The 11405-nt window shown below is 42.6% G+C and overlaps 1 protein-coding gene across 5 annotated transcripts; it reads left to right on the top strand.

Moving 5' to 3' along the window:
* The first annotated feature begins 17 nt into the window (after positions 1–17).
* LOC144111336 (uncharacterized) lies at positions 18–10411 on the top strand. 5 transcript variants are annotated; one of them, XM_077644610.1, is made up of 8 exons: positions 18–205; positions 2816–2908; positions 3669–4348; positions 5683–5751; positions 6590–6795; positions 7139–7298; positions 7703–7854; positions 10264–10411. In XM_077644610.1, the coding sequence occupies exons 3-8, from the start codon at positions 4237–4239 to the stop codon at positions 10327–10329; spliced, it is 765 nt and encodes a 254-aa protein (XP_077500736.1). In that variant the 5' UTR covers positions 18–205; positions 2816–2908; positions 3669–4236; the 3' UTR covers positions 10330–10411. The 5 variants fall into 5 exon arrangements, with proteins under 5 accessions (XP_077500736.1, XP_077500734.1, XP_077500737.1 ...); XM_077644608.1 differs by lacking the exon at positions 3669–4348 and having other exon boundaries at positions 18–288; XM_077644609.1 differs by lacking the exon at positions 18–205 and having other exon boundaries at positions 295–2908.
* The last annotated feature ends 994 nt before the right edge of the window (positions 10412–11405 follow it).

Here is an 11405-nt window from a genome sequence, read left to right as displayed (position 1 = left end):
ATTTATGCACCACTATGGCGCCAGTTGCGGATGTGCCAGAGGATGTGCAGTAGTTTGGCGTGGTGCATGTGTGAAGTGTGTTTTATAGCGTTTCTTAGTAGCATTATTTGTCGGTAATTTTTATATTGCGTGGAATAGCTGCGTTGGATCGATACTTTCACTTGCCAAACCAAAATCGCGGCAGCAGTGCTGGACTCAGTTATTGGTGCGAGTTTGATTTGAAGAATTCCCAGGTTCGACGTGAAGTCGGTGAAGTGTTGGTTTGAATGCGAGCACCGACTCCCATTGGTTTTCCTGTGCTGTCGTTGATTTCTTTCTTTTTTCTTTCGCGTGTTTCATGTGTCTCAGCTCTGCGGTTGATTAGTTACTCTACTTCCTGTGACAGCTAACAGCGCCCAAGTTTACCCGCTTTTGCAGAACGTGTCTTACGCTCGGCACACGTTTTCTTCGGCTTTTTTTTCTTTAAATTGTGCGTTCATGTGTGATAACATAGCTGACTGTTGTACCGTTACGTGCGGTTTTTTTTTTTTTTTGCTGAAAAGGTGGTATTGTGGGGTGCTATTATGTGCCGCGATGCGTTTTTTGGAATACTTATTTCGTTCATAACCGGAACAACTGCATTCGCTCACCAGTAGCCTTTGCACTGCCGCATGAACTTAACTTCAGCACAGGGGCATCGTTTCTTGCGCTCAGTAATAGAGCAGAAGTGTCCTTAGCCTGGCGTAACTATCACTGCCGGTAGATGCAGCGCACAGGGCTTTTTAGGCAATGCGGCAGGGCTAGGCTGGAAAGGGAAGGAGACGCCTTTGGCCCAGTGCTGTGGGGAGTGGGCTCCTCTGCCTTGACGACCCTGCACCGTTTCTCTAACTTTGCCCTTTGTCCCCACGGGGACGGGGACAAAGGGCGGAAGTTGGAGAAACAGTGCAGGCCTTTGTCCCCACGGGGACAAAGGAAACAAAGGCCAGTCACTCTCCTGCTTAGCCTCTGCTGCATTGTCAAAAGCAGTTGTCCTGGAATATATTCACATGTAATAGGAAGGCAAGATAACCGCAGGTCCCTAAGGGTAATGGAGTAGATTCCAAGAGAAGGCAAGCATAGCAGAGGGCAGCAGAAAGTTGGGTGTGCGGATGAGATTAAGAAGTTTGCGGTGATACGGTGGCGCAGCTGGCAAAGGACAGGGTAAAGGCATGGGAGAGGCCTTTGCCCTGCAGTGGGCATAGCCACTCTGATGATGATGATAGTGATGTCATTGTGCCTGTAGCAGTCAACAGAGCACCCTAGTGAGCGCATTGTTATACACTTGAAAATATGGCACTGTCGTATGCACACACAGTTTAATTTGTTCACACTGGATGTAAAATGCAGATAACTAACAGTGTTTGAATAGCAGTTAAATTTCTCATTACAAGTTTATAAACTGTAGTTTCGTGGTCAAGTGAGCCGATATGTGCTGGTTTTAAATGCTGGGTGCACTTGTCTGTTGGAAATTGCTGTTTTCTGGTCACTTGCCTACCTATTGCTGCTAAATATAACTGTTTGCACGTGGCTTGCTCAAGAAATATATTGACGAAGATAGAAGTCATGGGCATGGTTTCAGTGCTAGATACACAGAAAACTATTGTTACTATTATATAAAACTTCTGTAGTTAATGCAGGCTTGTTGTAAGACACATTGCAGTCAATTTTTTTTCATGTGTGAAACAGGTGGTGTATGGATCATCTTTGAAATGTTGGTAGTAGCCTTGCAACTTCATTCTTAAAGGCAACATTATCCAGAAAGAAAATGAGAAGGTCCAAGCTCTGGTCTCACATTCTTTTTACCAATCTGTAGTGTGTGAATTTACTCAGTCGTAATTGTATGCGTCAAATACACGTGTTTACTGCCAAATTTATGGGCCATTATATCTGAAGAGTAAAAGAGAAAAGTTTATTTTTGCTTGTGCTACCAGTAAGCAGCAGTTTTGCACAAAGTAATAGTGCAAAATTCATAGTTCTTTTCCTTTTTAAAATTTTATGCTTGCTAATCAACTACACTAATTAAGTTATCAATGGATTAATTAGCTTGCAATTGACTGCTTTAAAATGATGGTCAGCTCCCAGCCATAATATGAAATACTTATGAAATTATACATCCAACATGAAATGGTGCCGAAGCAGTTACCCCTCGTCAAAGCAGTAGTTTCTTTTGTATAATGACTGTACCTATTGCAGGCCTGAGCTTCCCATGTCTACACCATAGTAGACGTGCTGGGAATGGGGGAGGTTCTGGCATCATTCTTATATTTCTTTGATGGATTGTAATAGAACACAATTCCGTGACACCATTCTTCCTCAACTGTGCTTACATGAGGCATATCTTCGCAAGTTTTATAATGCAGTGTTAAACTGAGCTTATGTTCCATTGTTTGTATTATGAAGTGTGCGTGTGTTATTGTTCTGATCCACTGTCACTAACGTTTTTAGAACTGCTGAAGAGCAGGCGCTAGTTTATTTCGTTTGTGACATTGCAATGCTCCAGGCTTCATTTAAACTTGACCCTAGTTGTTGAGTGTTCATTCTTTTTTCGTTGCTTTTTTTGGTGAGCAAGATGTACACATCAAGGCTTTGCAGCTGAGAGCCTTATCATTTTTGTTTATAGTGCATTGTGTGTAGAGCTCTTACTATGGCAACAGTGCTAATCCTTGCAGAGTGTAGTTTTCTGCTGCCTTCATGCACCGATGGCTGTGCAAAATTTAAATGAGTTTATTTGTGCAGTTCATTGAAGCTACTGCAATGCATGCGAAGCAGTCCCTGACACAAATGTTTCTGTTTTTAGAGGATGTCAGCCTTTGTGACTGTGTGGCAGGCTTCCCTTTCACTGGTTGTGCCTCTGCCTTTCTGGAAGATGCTGATGCACATTTTGGTTGTGGTTTGTACTTTGTCTGTTTTCTGCACTGACAGGTGTTGATAGTTGCCTCTCGTAGTACTACTGTAGCAGGTGCTTTTAAGACCACTCGCGTACGTTGTGAATAAGTGCATACTGAAAGAAAGATTTTGCGCCTAACACACACCACACACAGAAAGAAGACGACACCACGGGCGCACCTCCTAATGACTAAGTGCACAGAAATGTTTGCAAAGAAGGTCACGGCTTTCACAAGTCGCAAGTGCTCTTTTGCATTGAAACCAACTGTGTAGGTCACTGCAGACTTATTAGGCTTTGCAGTAGGCCTGTTCATGTTTCATAGTGTTGTATAATATCTCCACATCTCCAGCACATGGCTACAAGTGCCTCACTTGGGATGTGCTTTATTGCTGTAGTTAGTCTTGCATTGTTAACTAGTAACTGTGAAAAGTATTTTTTTGTGGTTTTTAATGTATTTTGTCTGTTGGACAAAAGGAAATTGAAAAATGATCACGAGCAGGATTTTACTTCCCGGGAATTTTAACACTCTAATTTGTCCTACATACATCTAATTAGCCCTACAAACCACAGCTCATGTTGACTTAGTTTGTATTTTCCCAGAAGTAAGATTCAGTCAAATTATTATGTAAGGCAGTTTGAACCTTTATGATTTGTGCACAAAAAATGTTATGAAACAAGGCTTAAACATTTTTGGGGCTGTTGTACTGCATTTCGTTTTTTTTTATTTATGTATCTACTTATTTTTGCAATTGCATTTTTTCAGCACCTACCCACATGCTTATGCTGCGGTGGAAGAACCTGGGGCATTGGAAGAACTGCACGGAAGAGTTTTTCTTTTCGTTATTTTTTGCTTCCTCAGCATCAAAAGAACGAACTTGAAACTTGCAGAGGAGGGCGCTAGAGTGCCTAAAGTTTTAAATGATGCTTATTTTGTATCAAAACTGCATTGCCTAGTCTCAGAATAGGGCTACTAAGTCTCTTTCCTTGTAGGGTTTGATCTAGGCGGAAGCTAACTGTTTTTAAGCATTCATTTTTTAGCTAACGCACACTTTCTGTCCTGCTGTTGTCTGAATTTTCCGCATTGTTTGCGATGGTGAAAGCATGAATATGAACGGCATTGTGATGCAACTAGACCGAAGGCAGGGCACCTTCTATTTAAAGTTTCTTTATCAACAAACAGCACAGCCTGAACAGAAGTTAACTTGTTGCAAATGTTCATGCCTGACATCTGTGGAAAGCAGGCATAGTTGTTGCATGTTCGGTTTGATGTGAGCTGGTTGGTTTCCTCGGGTTTTTGTCTATTCTCGAGTTGACGCTACGCAACTTGTTGCATGTGTTTGCAGTGCCTTAGCATCATTGGCGTGTTCAAATGTGTGTGGAGCTCTGGTGCTTTCTTCACTCTGTTTGGTTATTACGAATACTTCTTGGTTGCTGCTGAGTCAAGTGAGAACTGCAAACTGTACTTTTGTTTGCTGTTTTCTCAATGCAGCTGTGTGAAACTGGGCTGAAGTAACGCCACCTGTTTGGCATTTATGTTTATTTCAGAATTTTGTGCCTTGTTTTTCAATATCAGTTCAAATCTACTGTAGGTAAACAATATTTCAACTTGATATGCTCCAGAGAACTGCTGCAGTTGTTCCATCAAAGTTGATTTTTTGCAATAGGGTGATGTCATTCTTTTAAGGTACAGATAAATAGGAATAGAATAGTTTTACACCCCTATCTGATAGGCAGGATAAAGTGCACTTTGAGTGAGTGTCAACTGGCATTGATGTCGTTCTCAAGCTGTCTCAGCAGAATCTAGTAACACTTGCTTCGACTGCACTTGCCTGGAAGTGATTTTAGTAGAGTTGCTTCACTCAGTTGACGCCCATAGTGTAGGTGCCGGTGCTACAGGAATGAAGAAAAAAAAAGTTTGAATATAAGGATGCTAGGGCATTTATTTTATCAGCTTATTTTCAACTATCAATTAGTCCGTACACATATAGGAGCAGATCCCAAAGCCAATGGCTGCGTAGGGACCTCCTGTTACAAGTGTGCAAAAAATTATATACAAACAACAGCAGATAAAACAAACTGATTTTTATTTCTAAAAAGTGGTTGTTACATTATTGTTAATGCACAAAGTATAAGAAACATATTATACAATCTTGCTGTTGCCTTTGTACCCCACTTTTCGTTCTTGTGCAATATCTGGCAGCATCAGTTGAGCTGTAGTGAATGCTTTTATATACAATCTACCTTGAAAATATGGGGCTGCTACTAAGAATTCTGTGCATGCTTTTGCCGTGCTTGCCATGACCGACATCAATTCTGAATGAAACGTTCTTCTACCTTGTGCCATGAAGTGACAATTCATGGGGCAAAATATGTTTGCCGAAAGTGGTACTAAATTTTCCTGTGTGGTGTAATGATTTAACTAAGGGTCTTAATAATTTAATTTTGGATATTTTATTACGGGCTGGAGTAACAAAGGTGCCAGTGATGGCAGATGCACTAAGCAACAGTGGCTTCAAAATATTGCATGCATACAACTAGTAAAGTAATGCCATTCAAGAATATAACTTGCAAGTCAAATTTTAGCTCCACAACTGTTTTCCAACTGGCGAACATGCACGTGATTCAATGCTTTCTTATTGTTGGAGAATCCATGTGCAGTTTTTATGCAATGTGGCTGACATCTATTCTGTCGTAGTTCCTACTGCATTCAGCCTAGTCTGCAGCTCAGAACATTTTCCTGCTGTGTTAATGTCACCATTCAATTTTTCTGTTTCCAGGCATGTCTGTCAACCGGAAGGAAAATTCGTTAATGTCCATTAAGCCACATACACAGCCTGATGTGCCCGGTGTGTAGTTTTGGGGTTGAACATTTTTTTATGCTGCACATGGCATCAGAAGTGTGGTGAACTTTTTTATAAAAGTAAACAGCATAGACAAGAGCACAAGACAAAGCAGACTGACAATGCACTTACAACTGAAATTTGTTTATAAACAAGTTTGCGCTCATATGCAGGTAGAAAAAAGATACCCATTAAAATAACTCAATCTATGAATGAAAATCGGTAAATGCAGTGTTGTCTTCCTTCGTTTGTTGTGCTCTTGCCTGTCCGTACTCGTTGCTCAAGAATGGAATGGCACCGGCTAGTGCCGTATATGATCTTGCTAAGGCTCGTGTTCCTTCTGTTGCATGTAGCTTGTATTGTTATAGAAACTACGTTGTTTTGCAAGCTTTCACTTTTATTTGTGCTTAGCTGTTATCAAACCTTAGCTGTTATCATGAACAGCCCCGGTGGCTAAGTGGCTTTGGCATTCGGCCACTGATCCCAAGGTCGTGTGTTTGATCCCAGTTGCAGCGACCATATTTTTAGAGGTGAAATACAAAAGTGCTTGTGTGTTGTGCAATGTCACGTTAAAGAACACCACGTGATCTAAATTATTCTGGAGCCATTCATTGTGGCTCCCTCAGAGCCCGCATGTCACTTCGGGACACTAAACCCTCCTGTTTACAGTTCAAAGTTTATGTACACAGCCTTGTTCACTGTAAGTATTGTGCTGTGCAGGAAACTCCATTTTTATTGGAATTTCCCCTCTGTTAATTGCTGTTTTCGTTATTTTTCTAGCATATTGTGAGCTCTTAATTGGGAATACTATTTTGACCATCAGTTGAATTTCTGTTCATTTCAGCTTACATTGAAGGGATTTTGTCTACATTGAATGTTATAAAGAAGACCCAGCAGAGTCATTCTGAATTGCTTTCTACACTCATGAAGGACAACACTAAGACCCCATTAGAACCAGGAGACCTGCCAGATTTGCCATTTACTTCAAGATTTGCTTTTGAAGAGTATGACAAAGACCTAAAGACAGATGAGAAAGCAAGGCATCGAATGGTAACTGAATTATACATTACCTCGCTTATCTATAAACCCGGCTGGAGCCTGCTGAAACTGTTACTGAGGAAACATCTGCTCGGGTGTGTGTTGACTATCTCTGCCTATGCATGCATCATGAACTATTTATCATGGCTGTTACTTATCCTGATGTTTTGTTGTATATTGTGTGTTTGTTCTATTTGTTTTAAGCTGCTGACTGTTTCTGAATTTCTGTCTTAATTCAGGCCAGGCTAGGGGAGTACAGTTCTTTCTGTGGCGCGTTGTCACCGAAATTTGTAATTAGCAGTAACTGTTTTTCATTCTGAATGTCATTTTTATATGGAGTTTTCTGTTTCTCTAGATGTATCATATGACCATACAAGGTGGTAATAGCACGAAAGAGCGGACCTGTCGTGTACTGCGATCCATTTTTTCATCTGCTGTCGCTGCAGATTACAGCTGGTATGGAGCCAAAGGAAAGCAGAAGTTCTGCGCGCTTAATATATGCAAGCTTATGTGCAGTAAGTAGTATTTACACAATCCTGTTTAGCAGTGCATACCTGACATACATCAGCGTGGCACATTAGGAACGGCACAGTTAGACCAGTTCGAAATGTAGTGATGGCATACTGGTGTTGGCATCGTCCTCTGTTTACTGACAGCAAACAGAACAGAAGCTATTGCATGTATAAGTCTGCATGCATAATTTCAAGAGACATGAAAAGAAGTTGTAGGCACTGTTTGCAAAATTCGATGCAGAGTCATGAAATCGTGGTCTGGTTTGCGAAATGCTACATTGAAATGCGACTATTCATTTTAGCTGTGTGCTGCTGCATTGTGTTCGGCATTTTTTTTTTGTCTACTTGGAACCAAGATAGATCTGGTCTTAAACTTGAAATCTTACTCTTTACTTGTTTATGTGTAGGTGCACTGACTGGTTGTGAACAGTCCGTCGATGCCAAAGTAACGCTGAAGGAGGTAGAAAAATCAGTAATGTCTTGGCTCCGCCACGCACCTGTGCGAGCAGCAGCGGAAGAAAGAAAGTCTTCTGGAGGGGAGAGCACTCTGTGTGGAGCTGTAAGTATCAGCAGACTAACAGCTGTGCTCTTGTTTGGCATTGTAATCAAAGCTAATCCATCCACTTGGACTTTCGTAACCTTCGTGACCCTTTCAAACCACGTCAGTTGCTCATTTTTTGTGAAAATTACTTTCATACCCAATATTCGTTCCATCCTTGGAAAACATGACATTAGCTAGCCTGCAGGAGAAATTTGGATAGCACACAATTTGAGCCTTTCGTTTTCAAGTAAAACCCGATTTTACCAGATTCTTGCACCCCAAACGCACTCCTTAAACATAAGGTTAAGCCTGATTTGTCCATGAAAATACCTCTTCTAGAGTACACACAAGGGCGAGGAATGAGGGGCTCATTAAGTTATATTTACAGTCGAGCCCACATATAACGGCCCCACTTAAGACGAACTTTTGCTTATAACGAATGAGACCTACGCAACTGTCAAAATATACATTGTTTCAATGGCACAAAATTGCATGTATAACGAACGTCATTAAGCCCTGCTGATCACTTACAGCAAACAGACGGCGTAAACCCGGTGCCGCGATGCGAGATAACCTGCGTCCGACCCCTTTGTGCCCCCGGCGCGCGGTATGTTTTCCCGAGCCTTATCGCAGGTGACCTGCCCGCCCCGTTTCGTGACGCTCTCAAGCGAGCTACCCTTTTCCCGCCGACGCACCTTCCAAGAGTGCCCTCCTGCCCCTCCTCGCAACTACGCTCCCCTCTCACTCTCTTGCGAATCCGTGCTTGGCCTCCGCGATTAATCGCACTGCTGCTTGCGCTGATCTCTGAGGCCACGCTTCGTGATGTAAGGCTTCCGTGGGAGCCAAGAGGTGGTTGCACCGACGCTCATGGACACCCCTCATTGGTCTCTCTGCTGGCGCTGTGCATCTGTATCTTTAGCTTGATTGCCGCGTGTGCACGTTGCATATCTTCCCCGTCGCGTGCTTTTATCACTTGTCGCGTTGCTGACGTTTTGTAGGCTTTATTCAAATCTCGGGCCCTGGTTGTAATTCGGGATGACAGACAAAAACACCGTGCCCATTTCCATTGTATTCAGCTGTAGAGATGATGAAAGTGGCCTGGGCGGAGGTGACGGCCACTTGGGTGCGGAACTGCTTCCGCAAGGCCGGCTTCGTCGACACAGTGTCTGTTGCCGAACCTGGTGCTTCGGAAGATGACCAGCCCGGTGGCGATCTGTGGCAGCGCGTTGTCGGCTCCGACATGGAGGGTCATGACATTGATTAGAATGATTTTATTTCTATCGATGACGACGCCGACACCGCGGAACCGTGCACGGGCGAGGGCATTGTTTCTGAAGTCCGGGACGAAAGGAACGCAGAAGAATCAGATGAGGATGAAACTTCGGAGCCAGCACTCATAAGCGCGCCTGTAGCAATGGGCTACATAAAAAGCCCCAGACAACTGTCTATGCCAAGGGCCTCGGTGAAGAGCACGCTTCTGCTTTAAATAAACTGGAAACCTCCCTCATCAGATATGCGCTGCAAAAACACGTCCATCACGGACTTATTCGCAAAGAAAAAATTTTGTGTTTTGACAAGCGTGGTCCACTTACTACGAACTTTGGGATATAACGAACGGATGCCATGTGGCGCTCATGTTCATTATAAGTGGGCTCAACTGTATATGTGAAAATGCATGGAGAACATAGTACAATTTTTTTTGGCCAAGTTAAAGATGCCACAGGGAAATTAGCGGATACTTTGTACTTGTTCCAGAGGAGTGTCTTTGAAATGGTGATCTCGAACCCCTCAACGCTTGTTATTTACGAGATGACTTAATTTGAGGATATTTTCGAAAAGTAACTTTTAGTAGTGACACGCCAAAACACGGGTACTCGCCAGGCATTTATTCGTCATCATGTCTCGAGCGCTGTCCACACTAACAATCTCCTGCTCCAGGGTTCTTGCCCGCTTAACATAGCCTCTAATGTTTAATGACTGTTTTCGCATTGTACAAGGGAGGCATATCTTGCATGCATGCGAAGTGCTGCATAGAAGATAGATGGTTTATGTTACAAAATAATTGTATATAGATGAACAAAAATTTAATTTGGCACAGTTTTTTCTGCACAACCTGGCATTTCCCTGTTTGTGAAAAACTGGGTAAAAAATCGAGCATTTTTTGTCGTGCACAAACATGAGCACAAAAGAAAAGATACAAAAAACCCGACATGAAAATTTTTGCTGAATAACCCGATTTATGCCTATATTTGAAGCAAAAAGTATTGTCCATTTTTACCTCCCGAATTCTGGAATAAAACCTGATAACGAAGGGCTGTACATAATATAACTTCTGTACTTTGTTAAAAGTACAGAAGCCTGAAAGCTCATTTGCTCAGAGGCCTGAAAGCTCATTTGCTGCCACTCATCTGGCAACTTCTCTTTCAGGCTTTCGTCCCGGGTGGGGCAGCATCTCAGTGCGTGGAAAGTGAGGACTCAAGCACAGGAAGCTGAAGTGGTTGATTCTGGATGGTGCTGAACGATTTGACTTCTATAGTAACCAATGAGAAAATAAATTCATTTCTTGTGAAATGTATCTGTGAAAACAGGTTACTTTGTAGAAGACTAATTGTGGAAGTCCTTTTTTTCATTTGAGTGGTACCACAGAGCACATTTATTATCTGCCAATAGCAACACATCATGGAGATGCTTTAGGTACTGTATTCACATTGTTGAGAGTGCAGAGCGCGGTGATTGCATCCCATTTGCGTCATAAAATGGAGGTGCTCTAGACGCGACATTCGTATTCATGAGGTTATTGTGTTATGCAGGTCTCATTCATAATGCCGGTGTAAGGTGCAACTTATTAAACCTTGCCTTTATTGGAAGGTACTGGCACAAAAGCAGTGTCCTCTAATGTGGCATGTCAGCAAATGCAGTGCAAGGGGCATGTGTTAATGCTCGCAACGCTAGCATATTCATTGCAGATTCCACATATGCACTAGGAAATGTATTGAGTCGGTGCGCTGTTGTGTGGTTGCTTCATATAAAAGCAATAAAACGTTTTGAAGTTATCGAGATAGCAAGAAATATTCGAATTAACCAAGAACAAAAAAAATGGGACCCATTCAAAAAATTTTGTTGCGGGAATGAGCTCTACCCGCATTAGACGAACTTTGTGATTACCGTTAATTGCCTAGAAATCGACTCCTGAACTTGTAGCCTTTGCTGGCCCCCCAGAAGTGTGGCTCCAAATATAAGTCGCCGCATATCGACCCTTCTCCCCCAACCACGCTACCGCATTTAGTTTTGTAGCTTCCCACTTGATGGCATCGTGGTGTGTGCACAGCTCAGTGCAATAAACACGCAATGATGCGATCAAAAGCGAAAAAAAAAATTCCTGGCCATTTGGCATGTTTAAGCACGGAATATTGTTCGAAGGCATGGTTTCTGCAGGTGGATACCACCGCCATGTATCTCAAAGCGCTATGATTGAGGTGTGCACTGACCCAGGGAGCCAATTATGTGCCTTTAGTTTCCTCAAAATCAATGGAGTCCACAACGTTGTCAACGCCAGTGAACGCCGACGG

Source organism: Amblyomma americanum, chromosome 11 (genome assembly GCF_052857255.1).
Source record: "Amblyomma americanum isolate KBUSLIRL-KWMA chromosome 11, ASM5285725v1, whole genome shotgun sequence".
In the NCBI taxonomy this organism is placed as follows: domain Eukaryota; kingdom Metazoa; phylum Arthropoda; class Arachnida; order Ixodida; family Ixodidae; genus Amblyomma; species Amblyomma americanum.
This window is presented reverse-complemented; position numbering and strand designations above follow the sequence as displayed.

What these genes read in the sequence shown, in the direction of transcription:
- LOC144111336 (XM_077644607.1), top strand. Translation starts at nt 2,737, where the DNA reads ATGAGTTTATTTGTGCAGTTCATTGAAGCTACTGCAATGCATGCGAAG. An exon ending in TGATGCACATTTTGGTTGTG is followed by an intron (nt 2,909 to 5,682) that starts GTTTGTACTTTG and finishes TTCTGTTTCCAG; the next exon opens with GCATGTCTGTCAACCGGAAG. An exon ending in AGAAAGCAAGGCATCGAATG is followed by an intron (nt 6,796 to 7,138) that starts GTAACTGAATTA and finishes CTGTTTCTCTAG; the next exon opens with ATGTATCATATGACCATACA.